Source organism: Amblyomma mixtum, chromosome 3, assembly GCF_055824585.1.
Source record: "Amblyomma mixtum isolate Tamu chromosome 3, ASM5582458v1, whole genome shotgun sequence".
In the NCBI taxonomy this organism is placed as follows: domain Eukaryota; kingdom Metazoa; phylum Arthropoda; class Arachnida; order Ixodida; family Ixodidae; genus Amblyomma; species Amblyomma mixtum.
Window position 1 is genome coordinate 275,068,440 of NC_143014.1, and position 18,087 is coordinate 275,086,526.

Here is an 18,087-nt window from a genome sequence, read left to right on the forward strand (position 1 = left end):
TGCCCATGGCAAAACCACAAACGAGGCAGTACAAGGGGATATGGGCTGGACATCATTAGAAGCACGCGAAGCTGAGAGTAAAATACTATGAAGAACGCTTGAGGAAATTGGAGGATAACAGGTGGACAGCTAAGGTATTTAAATACTTATACAGAAACAACGTTGACTCACAGTGGCGGAAAAGAACAAGGAAACTAACCAGTAAGTATGCCGGACACAAGGACGGAGAAAGAAAGAGCATCAAATGACAGGTCGCGGAAGTTAAAACTTGGATTAATTCAATGGAAAAGGAGCATAGCGTGAAACTATATCGATACTGGAAAAGGCAGATCAGTAAAGGATTTTTCAATAACTCAAGAAGCAGTGCCCTACTTTTTGAAGCTAGGTCAGGGTGTCTTATGGTGAATTCCAATGGCAGATCGGGATCAAGTTTTTCTGCTCGGTTTGGATCAGTCGTATTCCAATGGTAAAATGGGAGCGCGAGTTGTATGTTCCAATGGCAGATCGGGATCAGGCGTAAATCCCGGATCGCTCCGTGGAGCAGCGATTCTTGATCTGCCGAAATCGGCGGATTTGACCGGAACCTCGCGTGACGTTTTCTTTTCCGCCGCGTCTACTTCCTGTCGCGACCGGCAGCAGCCGCTTCGTTCCTGTCGTCGCTACGTGGTGAGCCGGGCGAGCCGGGACAGACGCGTACTTTCCAGTCAACAGTGGACGGCAATGATCTTGCTTCGAGCCGTGCGGCACTAATTTTGTTCATGGAAGTGACAGTTCCGACTCGGGCACTGAAAGCTCAGAGCCCAGCAGTGAAGATTCGTCTGAACCGGACAGCGAGTGTGAAACTGCCGGCCTGTATATGCCTGCCGCCGGCGTCAGAAAAATGCGCTAATATTCTTTGTTCGCGTTCATAACAAGCCCTGGAGTAGAGGAATGTAAAAAATGAATCATTTTTGAGGATCGTTGTTCAATACCGAGTTGCTGGTAGAAGTGATAACTGCGATACAAGCAAATTTCTTCCTGATGCCCAGTGCGGCTGGCCTGCTGTCTGCTAGCTCCGCTGTTGGAGGCGCCGCAGAAATCGATCATGTCTTTATTTTATTATGAGACGAGGAGCACAGTAAAACGGTGACGCGAGTAGCACCTTTACTACAGCGCTGGCCAATTCCGAAGCGCCCTCAGCTGCGGCATCGATGAAAAACAGTTAGGCTTAGCGACGACTACGGCAGCCAGGGAGAAACGTTGGCCGGGGGGCAGCGCAGTTCGTCGCTCGGCGTGTCCGCGGGCGGCGTCGTTGCCGAAAGCTCGACTGTCTCGCTGATTGGTTCAGCGGCTTGCGTCTCGCAGTCCGCAAGGCTGGAAAATCGAGCAGCGAGCAACTTGCCTGCGCGTCGTCCGCCACTTCTTTCGTGAACGGTAGGGACAGGCTCACCGGCTCTCCGAAGACCGCGGCCGCATACTCGCGTGTTCACGGAGAGTGGACCATCCTGTACATACGCTTTGGTTTTGGTTTTACATTACGGCCTTCGTACTACCTCCTTTTTGTTTCGCCGAGACGGCGTCTGTCAACGCGGAGATCGCGCCTCGCGCAACTCCTGTCGCACTCGAACACGAAGCTAGCAGGGCGTCCGCTCCGGCGGCGCGCCTAGTTTCCGCGGTCGCCGCTGCGGCGCTGGCGTCGCGCTCCCGAGGGATCACTGGCATTCCAATCGCAAACTGGGAGGTGGCAAATCTACGCGCTCCGATGCGCTCCGTACGCGATCCGACGGAGCGGTCTCGATCCGCCATTGGAATTCAGCATTAGAACGCGCAGCTACAAAAAAAAAAATAACGAAGATGATGACACATGTGCTGTGTGTGGTAGATCTGTAGAAACAATTGAACACCTCATACTCAAATGTGATGGTATCCATACGGATGTCGATGGAGGCACAGTTAGGGTGGCTAGCACAGTTACCCTAGCACAGTCACTCTTCCTGAAGCCCTAGGGTTTAAGATAATGGTCATGTAAATGCATCTGCAGTGGAAGTTAGCAAAAAGCGATTGGAGGATTGGTGGCTGAAAAGCAGAGAGGTGACATCAGGTTAGAAGTGTAGGAAACCGTAGTGAAAGAAAAAGGCGAATCTTAATAAGAATTGACAACACAATTGAACAAAAATAAGGGGGAAAAAAAAAACGAGCATGATGGCAATTTCCCCTACCCCGCTTCAAAGAAATCGCTTCTATCTATCCATCCACCTATCGACCGTAGGTAAAAATCGCATAGAGAAATCGCAGCAGCTCGGCTGCCCCCTATGGGGGCGGTGAGGAGTTAATGACCCGAGATTATTTAAAAACTTTCCTGAGGCATAATTACAATTACTGCCATTATCAATGTCATCATAATTAAAGCACTGTCACCATAACGTCACCAGGGGGCTGGACGTTTAATATATATTAAATCTCTTTTTCGTAACGCGTCATTGTTCCTTGATTGTTCTACCAGAGTCCGGTTCTACTCATTCAACCAGCAGTACCAGTGTCGCCATGGCCGAATTACGAACGCTCGAGGCAGGCGCCGGCACCAATGGGCCCGAAGTAATCACGATATCGGACACTGAAGAGGTATTCGAATCAATGGTTAGTCTCATTTTATGCTCTGGGGATTTGTGCGTCGTTCTTAGCAATCGTCAGGATACGATTGTGCCTTTGTTATCGTAGAGTGCGCGCGCGAGCCTTAGTGGTCGACGCATAGAGGTCGACGTTCGGCCGCAAGCGTTTGAGCAAAGAGCATAGCTTTATTGTCATGCAGCGCTTGTTTGTTGCCAGTGGTTTGGACTGACGTTACGCACTATTATTACGGTGACTGGACGCATCATAAAAGGGCCATGGCAAGTGCATATTCATACTGAAAACAAGTTCGAGAATATGTTTGCGCGCCTTTCGAAATCTCACGTTAGAGCATGTGTCGACGCTGTCGTCCGCGTCGCGCCTTATCTCTTCGTTACAGTTGTAATCTCGCTTTTTTGCAAGGAACAATTGTGGGAAAGGAATATAGAAAGCTACCGCGGCTTTGGTTTATAACGACACGTATGCGTTCTGTTCGAACGTTCTCCAAGGCACGTGCGAGACTCGTCGTTCTTTTGTGTGCCTCGTATTCTTTCTTCTTAATCCGTTTTTTTTTTTTTAAGTTTGCTGTAAGTTTTATATTATTCTGTGGGAATTTGTGCGTCATTGTTAGAGATCATTAAAAGACGGTCGTGCGTTTGTTGCAGCGTTCGCGTGCTGCGTTCGAAGCCGAGAGCACGGCTTCTTGTCACGCAGCTAGTTTCTTGTGTCATCGCTTTTGGGCAGGCGTTATTTCTGTTACTGGACGCGTAATAAAGGGGGCATCGTCAGGCGCGTAATAAGATCGATTTCGACAATGTGTGTGCGCGCCTCTCGAAATCTCACGTTAGCGCATCTGTCGACGCTGTCGTCCGCGTCGCTTCTGATCTCTTCTTGACAGTGAAAGCGCTCAAAAAGACAAGGACGACAGAAAAGGAAAGACATACAAAGCGCTTTGTATGTCTTTCCTTTTCTGTCGTCCTTGTCTTTTTGAGCGCTTTCACTGTCAAGATGGAAAACCAACTCGCCCACTCAATTCCATTATTCTGATCTCTTCGTTGCAGTTATAACTAGCTTTTTTTGCAAGGAACAATTGTGGGAAAGGAATATAAAAAGCTACCGCGGCTTTGGTTTATAACGATACGTATGCGTTCTGTTCGAACGTTCTCCAAGGCACGTGCGAGACTCGTCGTTCTTTTGTGTGCCTCGTATTCTTTCTTCTTAATCCGTTTTCTTTTTTTAAGTTTGCTCTAAGTTTTATATTATTCTGTGGGAATTTGTGCGTCATTGTTAGAGATCATTAAAAGACGGTCGTGCGTTTGTTGCAGCGTTCGCGTGCTGCGTTCGAAGCCGAGAGCACGGCTTCTTGTCACGCAGCTAGTTTCTTGTGTCATCGCTTTTGGGCAGGCGTTATTTCTGTTACTGGACGCGTAATAAGGGGGGCATCGTCAGGCGCGTAATAAGATCGATTTCGACAATGTGTGTGCGCGCCTTTCGAAATCTCACGTTAGAGTATGTGTCGACGCTGTCGTCCGCGTCGCGCCTTATCTCTTCGTTACAGTTGTAACTAGCTTTTTTTGCAAGGAACAATTGTGGGAAAGGAATATAAAAAGCTACCGCGGCTTTGGTTTATAACGATACGTATGCATTCTGTTCGAACGTTCTCCAAGGCACGTGCGAGACTCGTCGTTCTTTTTTTGTGTGCCTCGTATTCTTTCTTCTTAATCCGTTTTTTTTTAAGTTTGCTCTAAGTTTTATATTATTCTGTGGGAATTTGTGCGTCATTGTTAGAGATCATTAAAAGACGGTCGTGCGTTTGTTGTTGCAGCATTCGCGTGCTGCGTTCGAAGCCAAGAGCACGGCTTCTTGTCATGCAGCTAGATCTTTTTCTTGTGTCATCGCTTTTGGGCAGACGTTATTTCTGTTACTGGACGCGTAATAAAGTCAGGCGCGTAGTAAGATCAAGTTTGACAATGTGTGTGCGCGCGTCTCAGAATATCACGTTAACGTGTACGTGAGCGCTAACGACCTCGTCGCACTAAATCTCTTCGCTAAATTGCGATCTCGCTTTACCCTGCAAGGGACTATTGTAAAAAAAAGGACAGAAGAAAAGAAAAACCACTGCTGTCTCTGGCTTACAGCTATGTGTCCGCATTTCGTTCCAGCGTTTCCCAGCGCACGTGGGATACTCATTGTTGATATCTGTGCTCATCATTTTTTTTTTTTTTGGGCTGAATGTGTCTGTGCACAAACTGTACTGTACATACTTATCGGCACGCGTTACACAACTATACATTTGACACGTGGGTTATGACATTTTTTTATGCTGTGCGGCCAGGAATACTGGTTCCCATGAAGAAGCCATGCCCCATGGCTTCGTTGTGTGACCCAGTTATGCTGCACAGCACAGCATGTATAAATGACATGACGTGCCGGTGACCCACGACGCAGTGAATGTGTTAAGACATCTTAGTTGTGTAAAAAGTTTTCTTTACGAATTAAAAGGCTCTTAACTGGTTTGAAGAAAAAGTGGAAGCTTTATAGTGATCAAATGCAGTGGCTGTGCTGCAGGCTCCGTCAGGGTACCGTGGCCTTACTTTTACTTGCTGAAAAGTGTTCTTGATAGTGTTTCATGGATTACATATGGCCTTGGAAGGGTATATGGGATAGGATTATTGAACTGTTCGCACTATATGTTTGTTAACACTCAGTGATGTGCAGCAATTTATGAACAGTGCACATTGAGTAGGATAGCGGGGTGTGTTCTTCGATCTGTAGAGGTGCGAAATCACACAGGACAGTGGGACTGGAACAGGTATCAGGCTTTATGGCAGGCCTGCTTTGATGCACCTCGTTCTTTGTACTGCGCTCCTAAAAAGGCTGTTCCTCTTACTTTCCATTTTGTGTAATGTGTTGCATCTTTTTTTGGTGAAGGTTAAGTGAAGCCAAGACCATTTGTGTCGAGATTTCGTTCCACTGCTTCTTTGATTATTCATGCCTGCTGGTGGCAAACTGTTGTGTTCATATTATTTTGGTCAAAAAATAGAAATCCCTCAAAAGTGATGAATTGATGCCAGAGTCATCACCAATTCATGATAAATGTATCTTGGCATGCAGGTATGCAGACTAAGCCGTTATAATGCGTACAGGAGGTGCATTATTTAAACAGCACCTTCTTCGGTTTTCAGACTTTTCCATCCGGTTCTCCTCTCTATCCAGGTAGCTTCCCGAATTATGCAGGCTGGAGATGCTTTGTGTTTATGTATGCATTGAACCCCAGTCTGCGTAGAGGGTAAAATGCTTGTCTAGAACACCCGAACTTAACTCTCTGGACTACAGGAGTGAAGTCTAGCGATAGCACTTGTCAGAGGCAGGCTGCATGTGAGCATGCATGGCCACATGGAGGTTGCTGACGTGCCTACCTGATGGCTGTCTCAAACCAGGTTTAATCACTAGATGTTGCACATGCAGTCCCGAGCACTCAGTTTGGAGGTTCTTAACAGACTTTTTGTTCGTTGTGATTGCTGAACCGAAAATTACAGGCTTGTTCTTCCTTTGAGCCCTTTTGTGAATTAAATCTCCGATTACAGTTGTTAATTTAGTTGTTTAACATGTTTGAAAGCTTTGCTGATGATGCCTATGACAGTCATAGCTATGTCACACAAAGCAGTGCCTCTGGCCGTGCAGCCTTGGTTCGGTGCTGCATTAAAATTGTTTCACTTGGTATATTAAGAAACAATTTAGTGTTGTGAAGAAAGAGTACACCAAGGAATAGTGTGATCATCTGTTCTAAAGGCCCCTGGAATTGCCTTATAAGCTGGCACTGTACAACTACAGCCATATACATAGCAATAACACTGACCTAACATTCTCTGTAGACTACAGACTGGATTCGAGGTCCACCCCGTCAGTCTTCTCAACCATACCTCGGCTGCTTACCTATATGGTTGGCTCTCCCTTTTATGTACTAAGGCCTCCGCCTGTGCACCTTTTTATTTTTTTAATTACTGTGTTTTGCTCGAATATGAGCATATGGTTTATGCAAAAACCTCGGATTAAAAGCTGGCAGGTTAGCTTAGCTTTGAGAGGCTGACACTCGTCAGGCATCCATGCCTTTTTGTCAGCCTCTTAGGCATACCTGTACATTTGTATCTCGTCTAAACTTTCAGGATGCTGCTCTGCTAAGGCTATCACTCTGCCGCCTGATATGCCGGTACAGTGGTAGCAGGCCTTGTTCTGAGATGGGAGGGCTCCAACTAAGTGGTGTAACTGCACTGCTGCTTTTAAGCTTAAAAGGCTTCTTAGTTGCAGACAAGTCATTGAATCTGCAAGAGTACGCTGCAGACAAAATGTATGTACCACCTCTCACAAACAACATGAATGCCAGAGCTACATAGCATAGGCCACTAGGTCCAAGACTATGTTGCAGGGGCATGCAGGGCACCCGCTGTCTCCAGCCGCTGCAGCCACACACACGGCAGCATAGTCTTAGACCCAGCAGCCAACTCTTCACAGCTGTAACGTTAGTCCAAGGCAAGTGCTCAAGCATTTGTGTTCAGTTTGTGGGTGGGGGTACATTGTTGAACGTAATACAACAAGAGCACCTGCTCAGTTGTGCAACTACAAGAATGGCACTTTCAGGACCATGAAGAGTTCGTCGTCATGTTGTAGAACTGATGATGTAGTTAGATGGCATTGAGGACAGTGCTCTGTAGTGTATGGCAAGTGATTAACCCTTTGATGCCCAAAATTTTATCAAAATTTTAACTTTATTTTCAGTTCAAGCAACTGAAAGCTTAGGCAGTGTGTTACACTGCATAAAAAAATATTAATATGGTGTAAAAAAAAAAATCTGCGTTATTTGCTACTGCCCGTCAATGTCATGCTCACAAGCCATTGCTCGGCCACGTGTGTGCAGTATTCAGCTTATTTGTTCTCTTTTGAAGTCATTGGAATTAAATATTTGTGCAATGTTCTGCTGTCATACTAAGGATCACTTGCCGCTTGCCTTCGTCATCATTGTGTGACGGCTGGTCAACCGGCCTCATTCAGTGTGTCTTTTCAACAAAAAGAATTGAGAGTAGACATCTGTTTTGTGTTATGAAGTTTAAAGGGCCTTTTTCTGGCATGCGAGAAAAAAAATATTCAGCTTTTGCTTCTGTGCAATACTGGGCATTAAAGGTGTAAGAAATATTCAGGGATGACTGTGAATGAACATTAAGCTGTGTTCTTGATTCGCCATATGGCCCTACCACTGCCCCAAATCGGCACACTTTTAAGGTGAAAGCCTTTCATGGCTCATACTATCGTCCGTTAACAAAGCGTGTCACACAGAAAACCAGTGGTTGCTCCAGATAGAGGAGGAAAAAATTAACCTAGAAACCAAGTTTGGTGACTGTAGATTAATTAATTAATTATAGGCAAAAATGTCAAAATTTTGTTGAAATAGCACGGACATCAACGGCTTCGCCAAAACCGCTCTAGGAAAAAGTGTTAGAGTTTTAATGTAGTTAAACCAAGTAGACATGTGAAAGCATGTGTTTAGCCTGGTTGACTCATGGTTTGCTTTGCTGGGTCATCTGCACGTCTGGCGACGATATTAGTTTGGTAGTAGTATTAGTTGATGAATATGACGGTGTGCAATGCACAGTGCAAGTGTGTGTTGCTGTTTGACACGAGGTGGCATCGCCTGGGGCAATAGCATACTGCTCTCGTGCAGTGGCCAGCAAAGCTGATCTGTTCGCGCCTCCGGGGGTTCAAATCCCAGTTGCGGCAATGTTTATTTTATTTATTTATGGTTTGGCCAGGGTTACCCCCAAGGTCAAGCTTCACACAAACTTCGTCAGCCGGTTCGATCTTGGGAAGTAGTGCTTTCGCACTAAAACAAACTTCACTCGCAAAGCAGCTGGATTGCAAGTTATATACCCGTAAAGCCTATTGCTTTTGTCTGGTCTCGCGAGCTGCTTCCGGGTGATGAGCAAAGTCTTCTGAAAACTCAGAACTTGAGTGATGCAATGAGTGACAGGGGTTTGGCGCTGTGTGTTGCTGCGGAGTATTGCCTCATGCAGTTAGCGCTTAATTCTCATTTGCACTTTTTAAGTGCAGTACTGCTCTAAAAAATTTTTTTTTCTCTCTGGCTAGGTCCTTGTTTTGAGTCGTGTTGCACATGTTTTGACCAAATTTGTTTTGACCAAATCAATTTGTGCAGACTTAAGGGGCTCCTGGACTAGCTCTTACCTTTTCTCACTTCTCTCGGAGCTGCCAGCCTGTTGAGGGCTGCGAAGGTACATCCAGTGCAGCGTTTTGGTGGCTGCGAGTGCAGCGTGTGAGGTGCACTCCTTCTGCTTGGCTGACCACACTGGCAGAATGCCGAGTCTGTGATAGTGTCTTTGTCAGAATGTGTTTATTTATTTAGGAATACTGCAGACTCCTTCTGGAGTCCAAGCAGGAGTGGGAAATACATGAATAATACCAAAAAAACACATGAATAATACCAAAAATAGAAAACGAAGTCAAAGAAAAAAGTCATACATTCAAACTTTTCAAAGCAGCAATGAATTCCACTTCGTCAGGAGAATTGACAACATTCTGAGGCAGCCTATTCCAGTCGGACACAGTCGTAGGAAAATAGGAATATTTAAATGAATCGATGCAAGCCTGGTATTCTTTTAAGATTTTCCCGTGGTTAAACTGTGTGTTAGCTCGAGGTGCAGGGGCAAGGTAGAGAGTCTTGTTTATTTTTGTCTTATTATTGTACAGGAGGTAGAAGAACTTAAGCCTGTATTCTGTGCGTCTGGATTTGAGGGTCTGAAGATCCAAGAGATTAATCATCTGTGTTACGCTATCTGTTCGTCTGTAGCGGTTGCAAATAAAACGGACGGCCATTCTCTGTACCTTTTCCAACTTATCTATATTTGTTTTGGTGTAGGGGTCCCATATGCATGACGCATTCTCCAAAATCGGTCTAACCAAGGATTTGTATGCAGTGAGCTTCACCTGTGTTGGGGCTGTCGCCAATTTTCTTTGAATCCCCCATAAGGCCTTACGTGCGGTACAACATATGTTGTCAATATGTTTGTTCCAGGTTAAAGTTGATGTTATTGTGACTCCTAGATATTTTACAGCTGATACTTCGTTAATTACATCCCCGCCAATATTGTATGTGTGAGCTAATGTTTGCTTCTTGTTTGAGACACGAAGAACAGAGCATTTTTTTATGTTCAGAGCCATTTCCCACTTTTCGCACATATGCTTCATATCACATATCATATGCTTGCAAGCACCACCTCCATTCCTCTCTGGTAAAGATGCCAGCCATTGGCAGTGTACCATTTCTGGGATTCTTGTGACATAACAGAGTAACGTGCTAATAGCGCAAAAACGGGGCAAACAAATACATAAAGAGATACGAAGGGTGGTACCAAGGCCCTTTAATGAATTTCTTAGGTAATTTTTTTCTTATGAATTTATTAGGAAAACAAGTGGACTGGGCTTTGCTTAAATTTGCTGGCACCTGGCGCTTTGTATCAATTGAATAAAAGATCTGTAAATTATGCTGTCAAACCAGAGCCGTTGTACTAAATGTTGCTGTATTTTTCAGGAGGACATGAAACCCATCGACCAAATCATGGAGGAATTTAAAACTGTAAGTAAATAGCCGCAGAGGCAATATTTCAGTGATTGTAAAAGAGAATGTATGTAACTATCTATGACCTGACCTAAATCTTGGCAGTGTTGTAGAAGCTGAGCATCAGTTCCAAGTGCCCTACAGCAGTGATTTCTTTGATCTGTAGGAGCCCAAGCGTACAGATATTGTGCACTCTTGGTTTACCATGTCTCTTACACCAGAAACTTGTGGACAGCAGAGGTGAAGGCAAACAGCAGCAGCAGAGAAACAGTTTAGTAGTCTCAGTAGGACCAGTACTCCAATTAGGACTGCTGAAGACAGTGCTCGCCCTTGTTAAGACAGTAGTCCTTATTAGCCCTGCAGCATTTATAGCACAGCACTGACCTGCTGAGGCATAGTGGAGGCCAGGGTTTTCTTGAAAATTTCTATTAAGCATTTCCTAGAGCCATTGTGGGTGTGTGTGTGTTTAAACGCTTCCAGGTGATAAATATACTGTTTACTGAAGGGTTCATTTAAGTTGAGTAAAGGCAGTAGTATCACCCAAGGCAGTTAACACTTTTTAATGGGTAGCAGGAACTGCTCATGGAGGCTGGCAGGTAGCTGCGCAGCTACATGGCTTGTTCGGTCTTGCTGCCATCTTTAACCATTTAATGCGTTTTGTACTCAAATGTGTATTACAAAGTTGCAGCTTTTTGAGATTGCAAAAATGCAGCCCACGGAGGTCTGGCCACTCAGCCACATGCAGGTCATAGAAATTTTGCACACTTCACAAAATATGCACGTGCCACACATGTGCCAAAATAGGCATGTGTTCAGTCAATTGCATGGAAAGCTTTTAAGCCTCTAATATGCTTCATTTTTGCCGCTTTTGATCTTTTTAGAGAACCGTTTCTAAATCATTACCCACTGAAGCAAAACAACCACTGCAAAGGTACAGAGATAAACATTTCATTTAAACACTGAAAATCAGCCCTCTTTTTAGTGCGGTAGTTTTTTGCAAATGCATCCTGCAAGCAGGCAAGTTTAACAAAAGTGTTGTTTTGTGTACTGCATTTTTTGCTCACTTATCTCATATCAACAGTTATTGCTATTAATAGCGTGTACCGATGAAATGTTAATGTATTTTCCTTTCTAACGAGCTTGTACTTGTTTTTATATCATAAATGGAAGGACTGTAGCAATCATGGAAACATTGTAAAAAATGGCCAGTAGCTGCGCAAACGTGAGAGCCCTGCCAGCTTTCAAAAACATTTTACTTGAATTCAGAATCTTTTCATTGCCCATCCACAAATACTAGTGACTAACAAACAGCAAATGGTAACTTTTCACCACCACCATTTGTGTGTGCATGTATAGAAATGTGTACAAAGTGCCTTGTTGGAACTGAACTGTGTTTCCCGCCAATGGTTATCTAGCTGCGCTCCGCGCTGCAATGCATGCATGCATTTGCTAATCACTAGCGTTTTTCTTCAAAATATTTTCTGGCCTTCTTTCTATACAAATAAAAAAAAATGCACGGTAGAACTGAAAAGTATGCCCAAAACTAGGGATGTGCAAATATTCTAAATTTTGAGTACGAATTGAATACGTTTGCTTCTCGGTTCATATTCCTATTCGAGAAATTGATATTTCAGAATTTTCAGACTAGAAAATTTCCAAATATTCGCAGAGATCGAATACCGCATCGAGTTTCATAAATCCACCCGTGGCACAACCATAATATCTCGGCAAATTACGCAAACATTGAGTTTAGCGTGTTAGGAAAACAGTGCAGATGCGTCCTCTCAGCTTTCTTCTCCATCATTTATCGCGTGGACTGCTCACATCCGGACGCTGATAGGATTAGACCTCGTGCGAAATTCCACAAGTGGGCTTTCCCACATATCACACTTGATGAGAACTAGACGGCTGGCCACCCGTTTTGGTAAATCAGCGCGAAAGCACGCATTTTTTTTTTATTCTTCTATTATGTGTTGTAAACCTAACGTCCACGCTTGTGATGTCTGACCTTCACAGTTCTTCTAGCATGAGTTTTGCCATGTCGTTTTCGTCAGCTGCGATATGCAGGAAAGCCCACTTGTGTAATTTCTTATGGGGCTCCCAAAGTGGGGTCGTGACCGCAGATCCGGATCATGAGAGGGAAATAACTAGAAGAATAAGAATGGGGTGGAGCGCATATGGCAGGTTCTCTCAGATCATGAATGGTAGTTTACCAATATCCCTCAACAGAAAAGTATAGAACAGCTGTACCTTACCGGTACTCACCTATGGGGCAGAAAAGTGTAGGCTAACAAAGAGGGTTCAGCTTAAGTTAGAACAACGCAGCGAGCTATGGAAAGGAAAATGATAGGTGTAACATTAAGAGATCGGAAGACGGCGGAGTGGGTGAGGGAACAAACGCGGGTTAATGACATCTTAGTTGAAATCAAGAGGAAGAAATGGGCTTGGGCAGAGCATGTAAGGCGAAGGCACGATAACCGCTGGTCCTTAAGGGTAACGGAGTGGTTTCCAAGAGAAAGCAAACGTAGCAGGGGACGGCAGAAAGTTAGGTGGGTGGATGAGATTAAGTTTGCGGTGATACAGTGGTGGCAACTGACAAAGGACAGGGTTAATTGGAGAGACATGGGAGAGGCCTTTGCCCTGCAGTGGGTGTAGTCAGGCTGATGATGATGATGATGAAAGTGGGGTCGAGTTGAGGTGTCACTGACAGGGCAAGCGTGGTGCATTTACAATGCATGGTGCATTTTCACCCGCGCACCACTGACGTGTGCGTAACGGCGGCTGTAATGGCAATAGGTGGGCCCCTGTTGCTAAGCCAGAAAATAGCCTGGCTGGAAAATAGCCTGGAAAATAGCGTGTAGTTTGGGCTGCTGAGCTTCGCAGCCAGCCTGTGGTGACGGGGGTTATCAGCCGTGCGATCGCCAGCTACTCCAACCAATTTGCGCTCCATGTCGACTGGCGCATCACTGGTCACTTTCTTCTTAGAAGCAGTCTTGATGTTCCAGTAGAGTTTCCCTCATTTATATATGCATTATTCTCTCAGCACGTTGACACTGCACGTTCATAATGGTCTTTTCGCTCTTTGTGCGAAGCAGTCTCCTTGTAAGGCTTCGCTGTATTTTCATATTTTTGGCATTTTTTTTCGGGCGGCGGGGAATTTTATAACTCGGCCTGCGGAAATAGCTGCATTTCTTCCGGTACCTTTAGTGTAAATTAGGTTTCACTGCCCATCATGTTAGGGTATCTTTAGGTGTCAACCATGTGTCATTATGGATTTCATTTTGTTACTCATTTTTCATGACCACAGTACAGGTTGCATACTGTTGTGCTCTCTAATCAAACAATATACATTTCTGTGCACGTTTTTTTTTTTCTATGGTGCTGAGTCATCCTCAGCCTGTTTATTTTGGTTGCAGTGACCGTACAGCATATTGAAAAAACAAAAAAATAAGGAAAAATAATAAAAATAAGGTGTATCTTTATTGAAAAATTTTTTCATACTGAACAGATGTTCAATATTCGAAGGCATTTTTTCTTCTATTCATATTTGATTGATTCGTATTTGAAAATTACAGTATTCGCACATCCCTACCTAAAACCCATGTAGATTGTATCCGGAATCGTCCCTCACTATGACTATGGGGAAGAAGACTAGGAATTAACGGACAAGGGGAAGCATACTTCACCTATTTAACGTGCAGTTTAAGGAGTGAAGGAAAAGATGTATTCAAGTCGATGCTGCCACACCAGAAAATTAGGCATTGCTGGGTGGTTACAAACCTCCGCTGGTATCCGCTACTACGAAACTTGTTACCAGCTAGTATCAACAGGAGAAGCATGTGTGTAGCAGCTTGACATTAATACATGCTACAAAGCCTAGGCTTCTTGCCGGAGACTTCATATAGTTCCAAGACCATTCGGTCGTTTTTGAAGGGAGGGATTAGCCTGCCTGATGAAATAAGCAACTGTTTCTAGTCCCTTGCCTCATCAAGAGCATGGCCAAAATAGTGAGTGGTTTTATTCTAATGATTCTATTCACAGTCTGCTGTGGCGTCAGTATAGCTCGGGTAAGCCAGCTGTTGCAGAGGCTAATAAGAATAAAATAGAATAGAGTAAGTAGAGCTGTTATATTAGGCTACTCACCCTTGTCACTAATCTGCGATCACCATGGCACATAATCATAAAAGATTAGTAATGGCGGTTTGTCATTTCAAAACAAGTTAGGTAGTTCAGCATGCACATGACAACTGTGGCAACCTGTACAACTTGTAATGTGTATTGCTGAATCTCTCCTATCCACTGTGGTGCGCTGCCATTCTGGTTCTGCTAACCTTGCGTGGGTCAAGGCGCGGTTATCCTGCTTGAAGCTTCAGCTTTCCAAATTGCTAGTCCGTTTTTCTCTAAGGTAGTGTCATTCACTTGAGCTTTTGTAGTCGTGTAGGCGAAATAGACTGTCACTTGCAGTTGTGTTGTGCCAGGCATTTTATTCTTTTGTTGGTGGCAGACAGTCCCCGCTCTGCAGTATGACGAGTATCAAACTAAAATGGCTTGTTAAAGCCCATAAGTGCAGTGATAACTAAATTGCAGTATGTTTTATAAGCTTACCGTTCTTTGTTTGCTATCCTCTTTCATATGCATTTCTACCATTCCTCAGTGGTGATGAGTGCATGCCCTTTTCCACCATACTTGTTGCATTTGGCCATTGCTGCCCCTAGGTTTGACGCTGCATTCTCTGAACTCCAGTTCTGCTACCAGCATGATTTTGATCTTTTATGGAATGAGTTGTGACTAGGTGATGGACTTTCCAGTTGTTATTTTTGGGAAATTTGGCAGACTCTTTTTGGTTTTTATTTCAGAACTTAGTTTCTTTTTTTATTGGCAATCAGCAATTATTTTTTACGGCAGATAAATTGCTGACTTTTTACGCTGATATTATGTGGCATGTCAGTACGGTCAAAACTCACTTATATGTTCATCTCAGCCTTTTCGCCAGCTCAAGCATTCAATTTGCAAGTAATTAATGCATGAATGGTCCTGTTATGTCAGTGACATTACAGAAAGTAATGGAAGTTAAATGATTCATTTGTTAGATAAAACTTTAAGTGGAATTTGACTTCCTAAAGGCGGGTTGCCATATTAGCGTTGAAATGTTGCACTGGGTTGAGCAAGATGATCGGGCGTCGCAAATTCATGCATGTTAGACTGCAGCGATGGAACTGCTGCTTAAGTCACGGAAGCCAGAACATGACACTTTTCTGTGACATTTAGGCATGGTTTCATGTCTGTCCTTGTATGCAGTGGAGGAACCTACATAGTGAAGTAACTGGCCTTAGGGTATAATGACAGTGAACAGTGCTATGCTAGCATACAACGCTTGGCGAGGAGGTATACATGGAGCGTCTTGTTATGCAGAGGTGTGTAAGGTAGCGGAGCAGCGTCTCAAAATGCACGACTGCGCTGCTTACTCCAAAGATACACCGTGTCACTATGCCCCTGGCTGGCGTACGGGATTAATTTCCTCCTTTTATTGGGTAATTCCTACTTAATAGCGAGCTGGCTGTGGCGTCCATGCCATGGATGCTGACCTTTCCTGGTTAAAAGCGAATTTTGAAAATGAAGTGGGGTGTACTTTATTTCTTTTCCTTTTTTTTTTTGGTTTGAAATGAAAAGTTCAATCCCTAAATAACCTTTAAACCTTGCTTAATATTGGCTACCACATTGCTTACCATAAAATTTCCTAAAATGTGGTGCCTACAACACCACATTTTAGTTTTTGGGTTTTATTCTTTCAAATGATGTGTTAGACATTAGTATACATGGATCACCTTTTAGTGTTCCCTTGCAGCCACTGAATAATTTATAATTGAATTTCTTCTTGATGCTGATTCCGTCTCATCAAATTAACAACGGCTGTGACATGTTAGGAGTGTTTAGGTCACGTGAGGCACGAAAAAAAATTAATATAACTGCTGATACTTAGTTTTAATTCACTACAACTCTTAAGGAAGGACACTGCTTTCAGCAAAAATTATTTTCTTTCTTGATGTATTTGCATGAAATTTTTTAGCATATAAAAAATATTGTGACCACTTTTAGAAAATTTCACTGTTATATCTGTTATAATGTATATTTTCCCTCTGAATCTTGTGAAAAGGCTGCAGAGTTAAAAAAAAATGTTGCAGAAGGCTGGTTCAACATTCATTGCGTTCGTACTGGCATGCTACAGGTCAAGACATTCTTTTACTTTTTTTTTGGCAAAGCACAGGTTTTGGCTTTGAATTTTTTCGATCAATTATTCATTGAAATATGTAGAGTGAGAAGAAAATTGTATACAAGAAATTTAAAATTCACAAATTTGAAAAACAAGGAATGCCTTGACCTGCGTTATAGTCTTAAGAGAGCAGCAAAACAAATGGGCTGAAAGTAGATAAGCAGTTTTGAAGAAATCTGCTTTCCCAGGTGAGCATGAAAGCTGAAAACCGTAACAGAAAAAAACGTCCATTGTTCGGGTGTTTTCCTGCAGTGCACAGCAGCCATCGCGGTTCACGAAACAATTTAAAAAAAAATACTTCCTGGTCGATTTCAGCCGTTTAACTTCAGGGCTGCATTAAAAAAAAAAAAAGAGGCATACAAGCGGATACAACAATTACTAAAAATCAATTTTTTTTTTTCCCCATATTTTGGGGATTTCAAAGCAAGCCTGCTTCACGTGCCGAAATGTTGCCATTGTTTAGTTGATAAAACAAACCAAAACAGTATGAGAGAAGGAATTCCATTCTAAATTATTTAACGGTCTGAGGCAATTCCCACATGGAAATCATGTATTCAAATGCCTAATGCATCTTTATAGTTAAGAAAACATGCAACTGAAATGAGGTATGTGTTGTCTTTTGATAGTGGTGCATGTGTAGTGTTCTTCCTCTTGTTCTCGTCCTTGTGGGCTGACAGTATGTATTGCTTACAATGTTTCACTATCTGCTCATGCACTCAGCACCCTGTGGTAGTAGATTATGGTGCTTAGTTAAGGAAAAACAATTATAGCTGTGGTGCTTGACCTCGTGGCCTAATGCATCTTTATAGTTAAGAAAACATGCAACTGAAATGAGGTATGTGTTGTCTTTTGATAGTGGTGCATGTGTAGTGTTCTTCCTCTTGTTCTCGTCCTTGTGGGCTGACAGTATGTATTGCTTACAATGTTTCACTATCTGCTCATGCACTCAGCACCCTGTGGTAGTAGATTATGGTGCTTAGTTAAGGAAAAACAATTATAGCTGTGGTGCTTGACCTCGTGTGACTGATGTGCAGATCGCTCGAATAATTCGTAGTAGTGCACTCTGAAGAAACGCAGTTCATTGAACAGATACTGTGGTCGTGCGAAACTTGCAAGAAGTACTAAAGAAAATTGGAGGGGACACTTAAGCCCTGCCTTAAGTGTGTGAAGCTATAGTGTAATGGGTTAATTCTCATACGTGCAGAAGGTCCCTCTCTACTTTACATTCGTAGACCCCTGGGAGTCCTCATACCCCTCCTGGTGCAGTGGTGCAGCGGTCAAGCGATGCGCCGCTGCCCTGCGATGGCGGGTGCTGCCAGCGAGGGGCTTTGTGTAGCCCAGGTTGCTCTTCGCGAGCAACCAGTCACTAATTTAAAGGAGTGTAGACACCTAATTTTTTTTGGCATGTTTTCTTCTCTGCAATGGTGCGGAAGACGCTACTATGCTCGAATCACCATGTGGCGTTTGCCTGTGACTGCTAAATAATTTAATTGAATATTTTCTGTCATGCTGTTTCGGTTTCAACAGCTGAACGATGGATGTAAGGTCAAAGTGTGGTTATACGTGACATGATACATGGAAAAACTGCGATATAATCGCTGCTCCA

General features: G+C 43.6%; 1 protein-coding gene across 3 annotated transcripts in view; it reads left to right on the top strand.

Moving 5' to 3' along the window:
- Nucleotides 1-2,471: 2,471 nt before the first annotated feature.
- The window catches only part of LOC149354945 (death domain-associated protein 6-like), a 104,963-nt gene continuing 89,347 nt past the window's right edge, over nt 2,472-18,087 (top strand). For all 3 annotated transcript variants that reach the window (XM_089583554.1, XM_089583553.1, XM_089583556.1), the window contains exons 1-2: nt 2,472-2,616; nt 10,184-10,228. In XM_089583554.1, the coding sequence (XP_089439680.1) occupies nt 2,524-2,616; nt 10,184-10,228 (138 nt within the window). In that variant the 5' untranslated portion in view covers nt 2,472-2,523. The remainder of the gene's footprint in view (nt 2,617-10,183; nt 10,229-18,087) is intronic.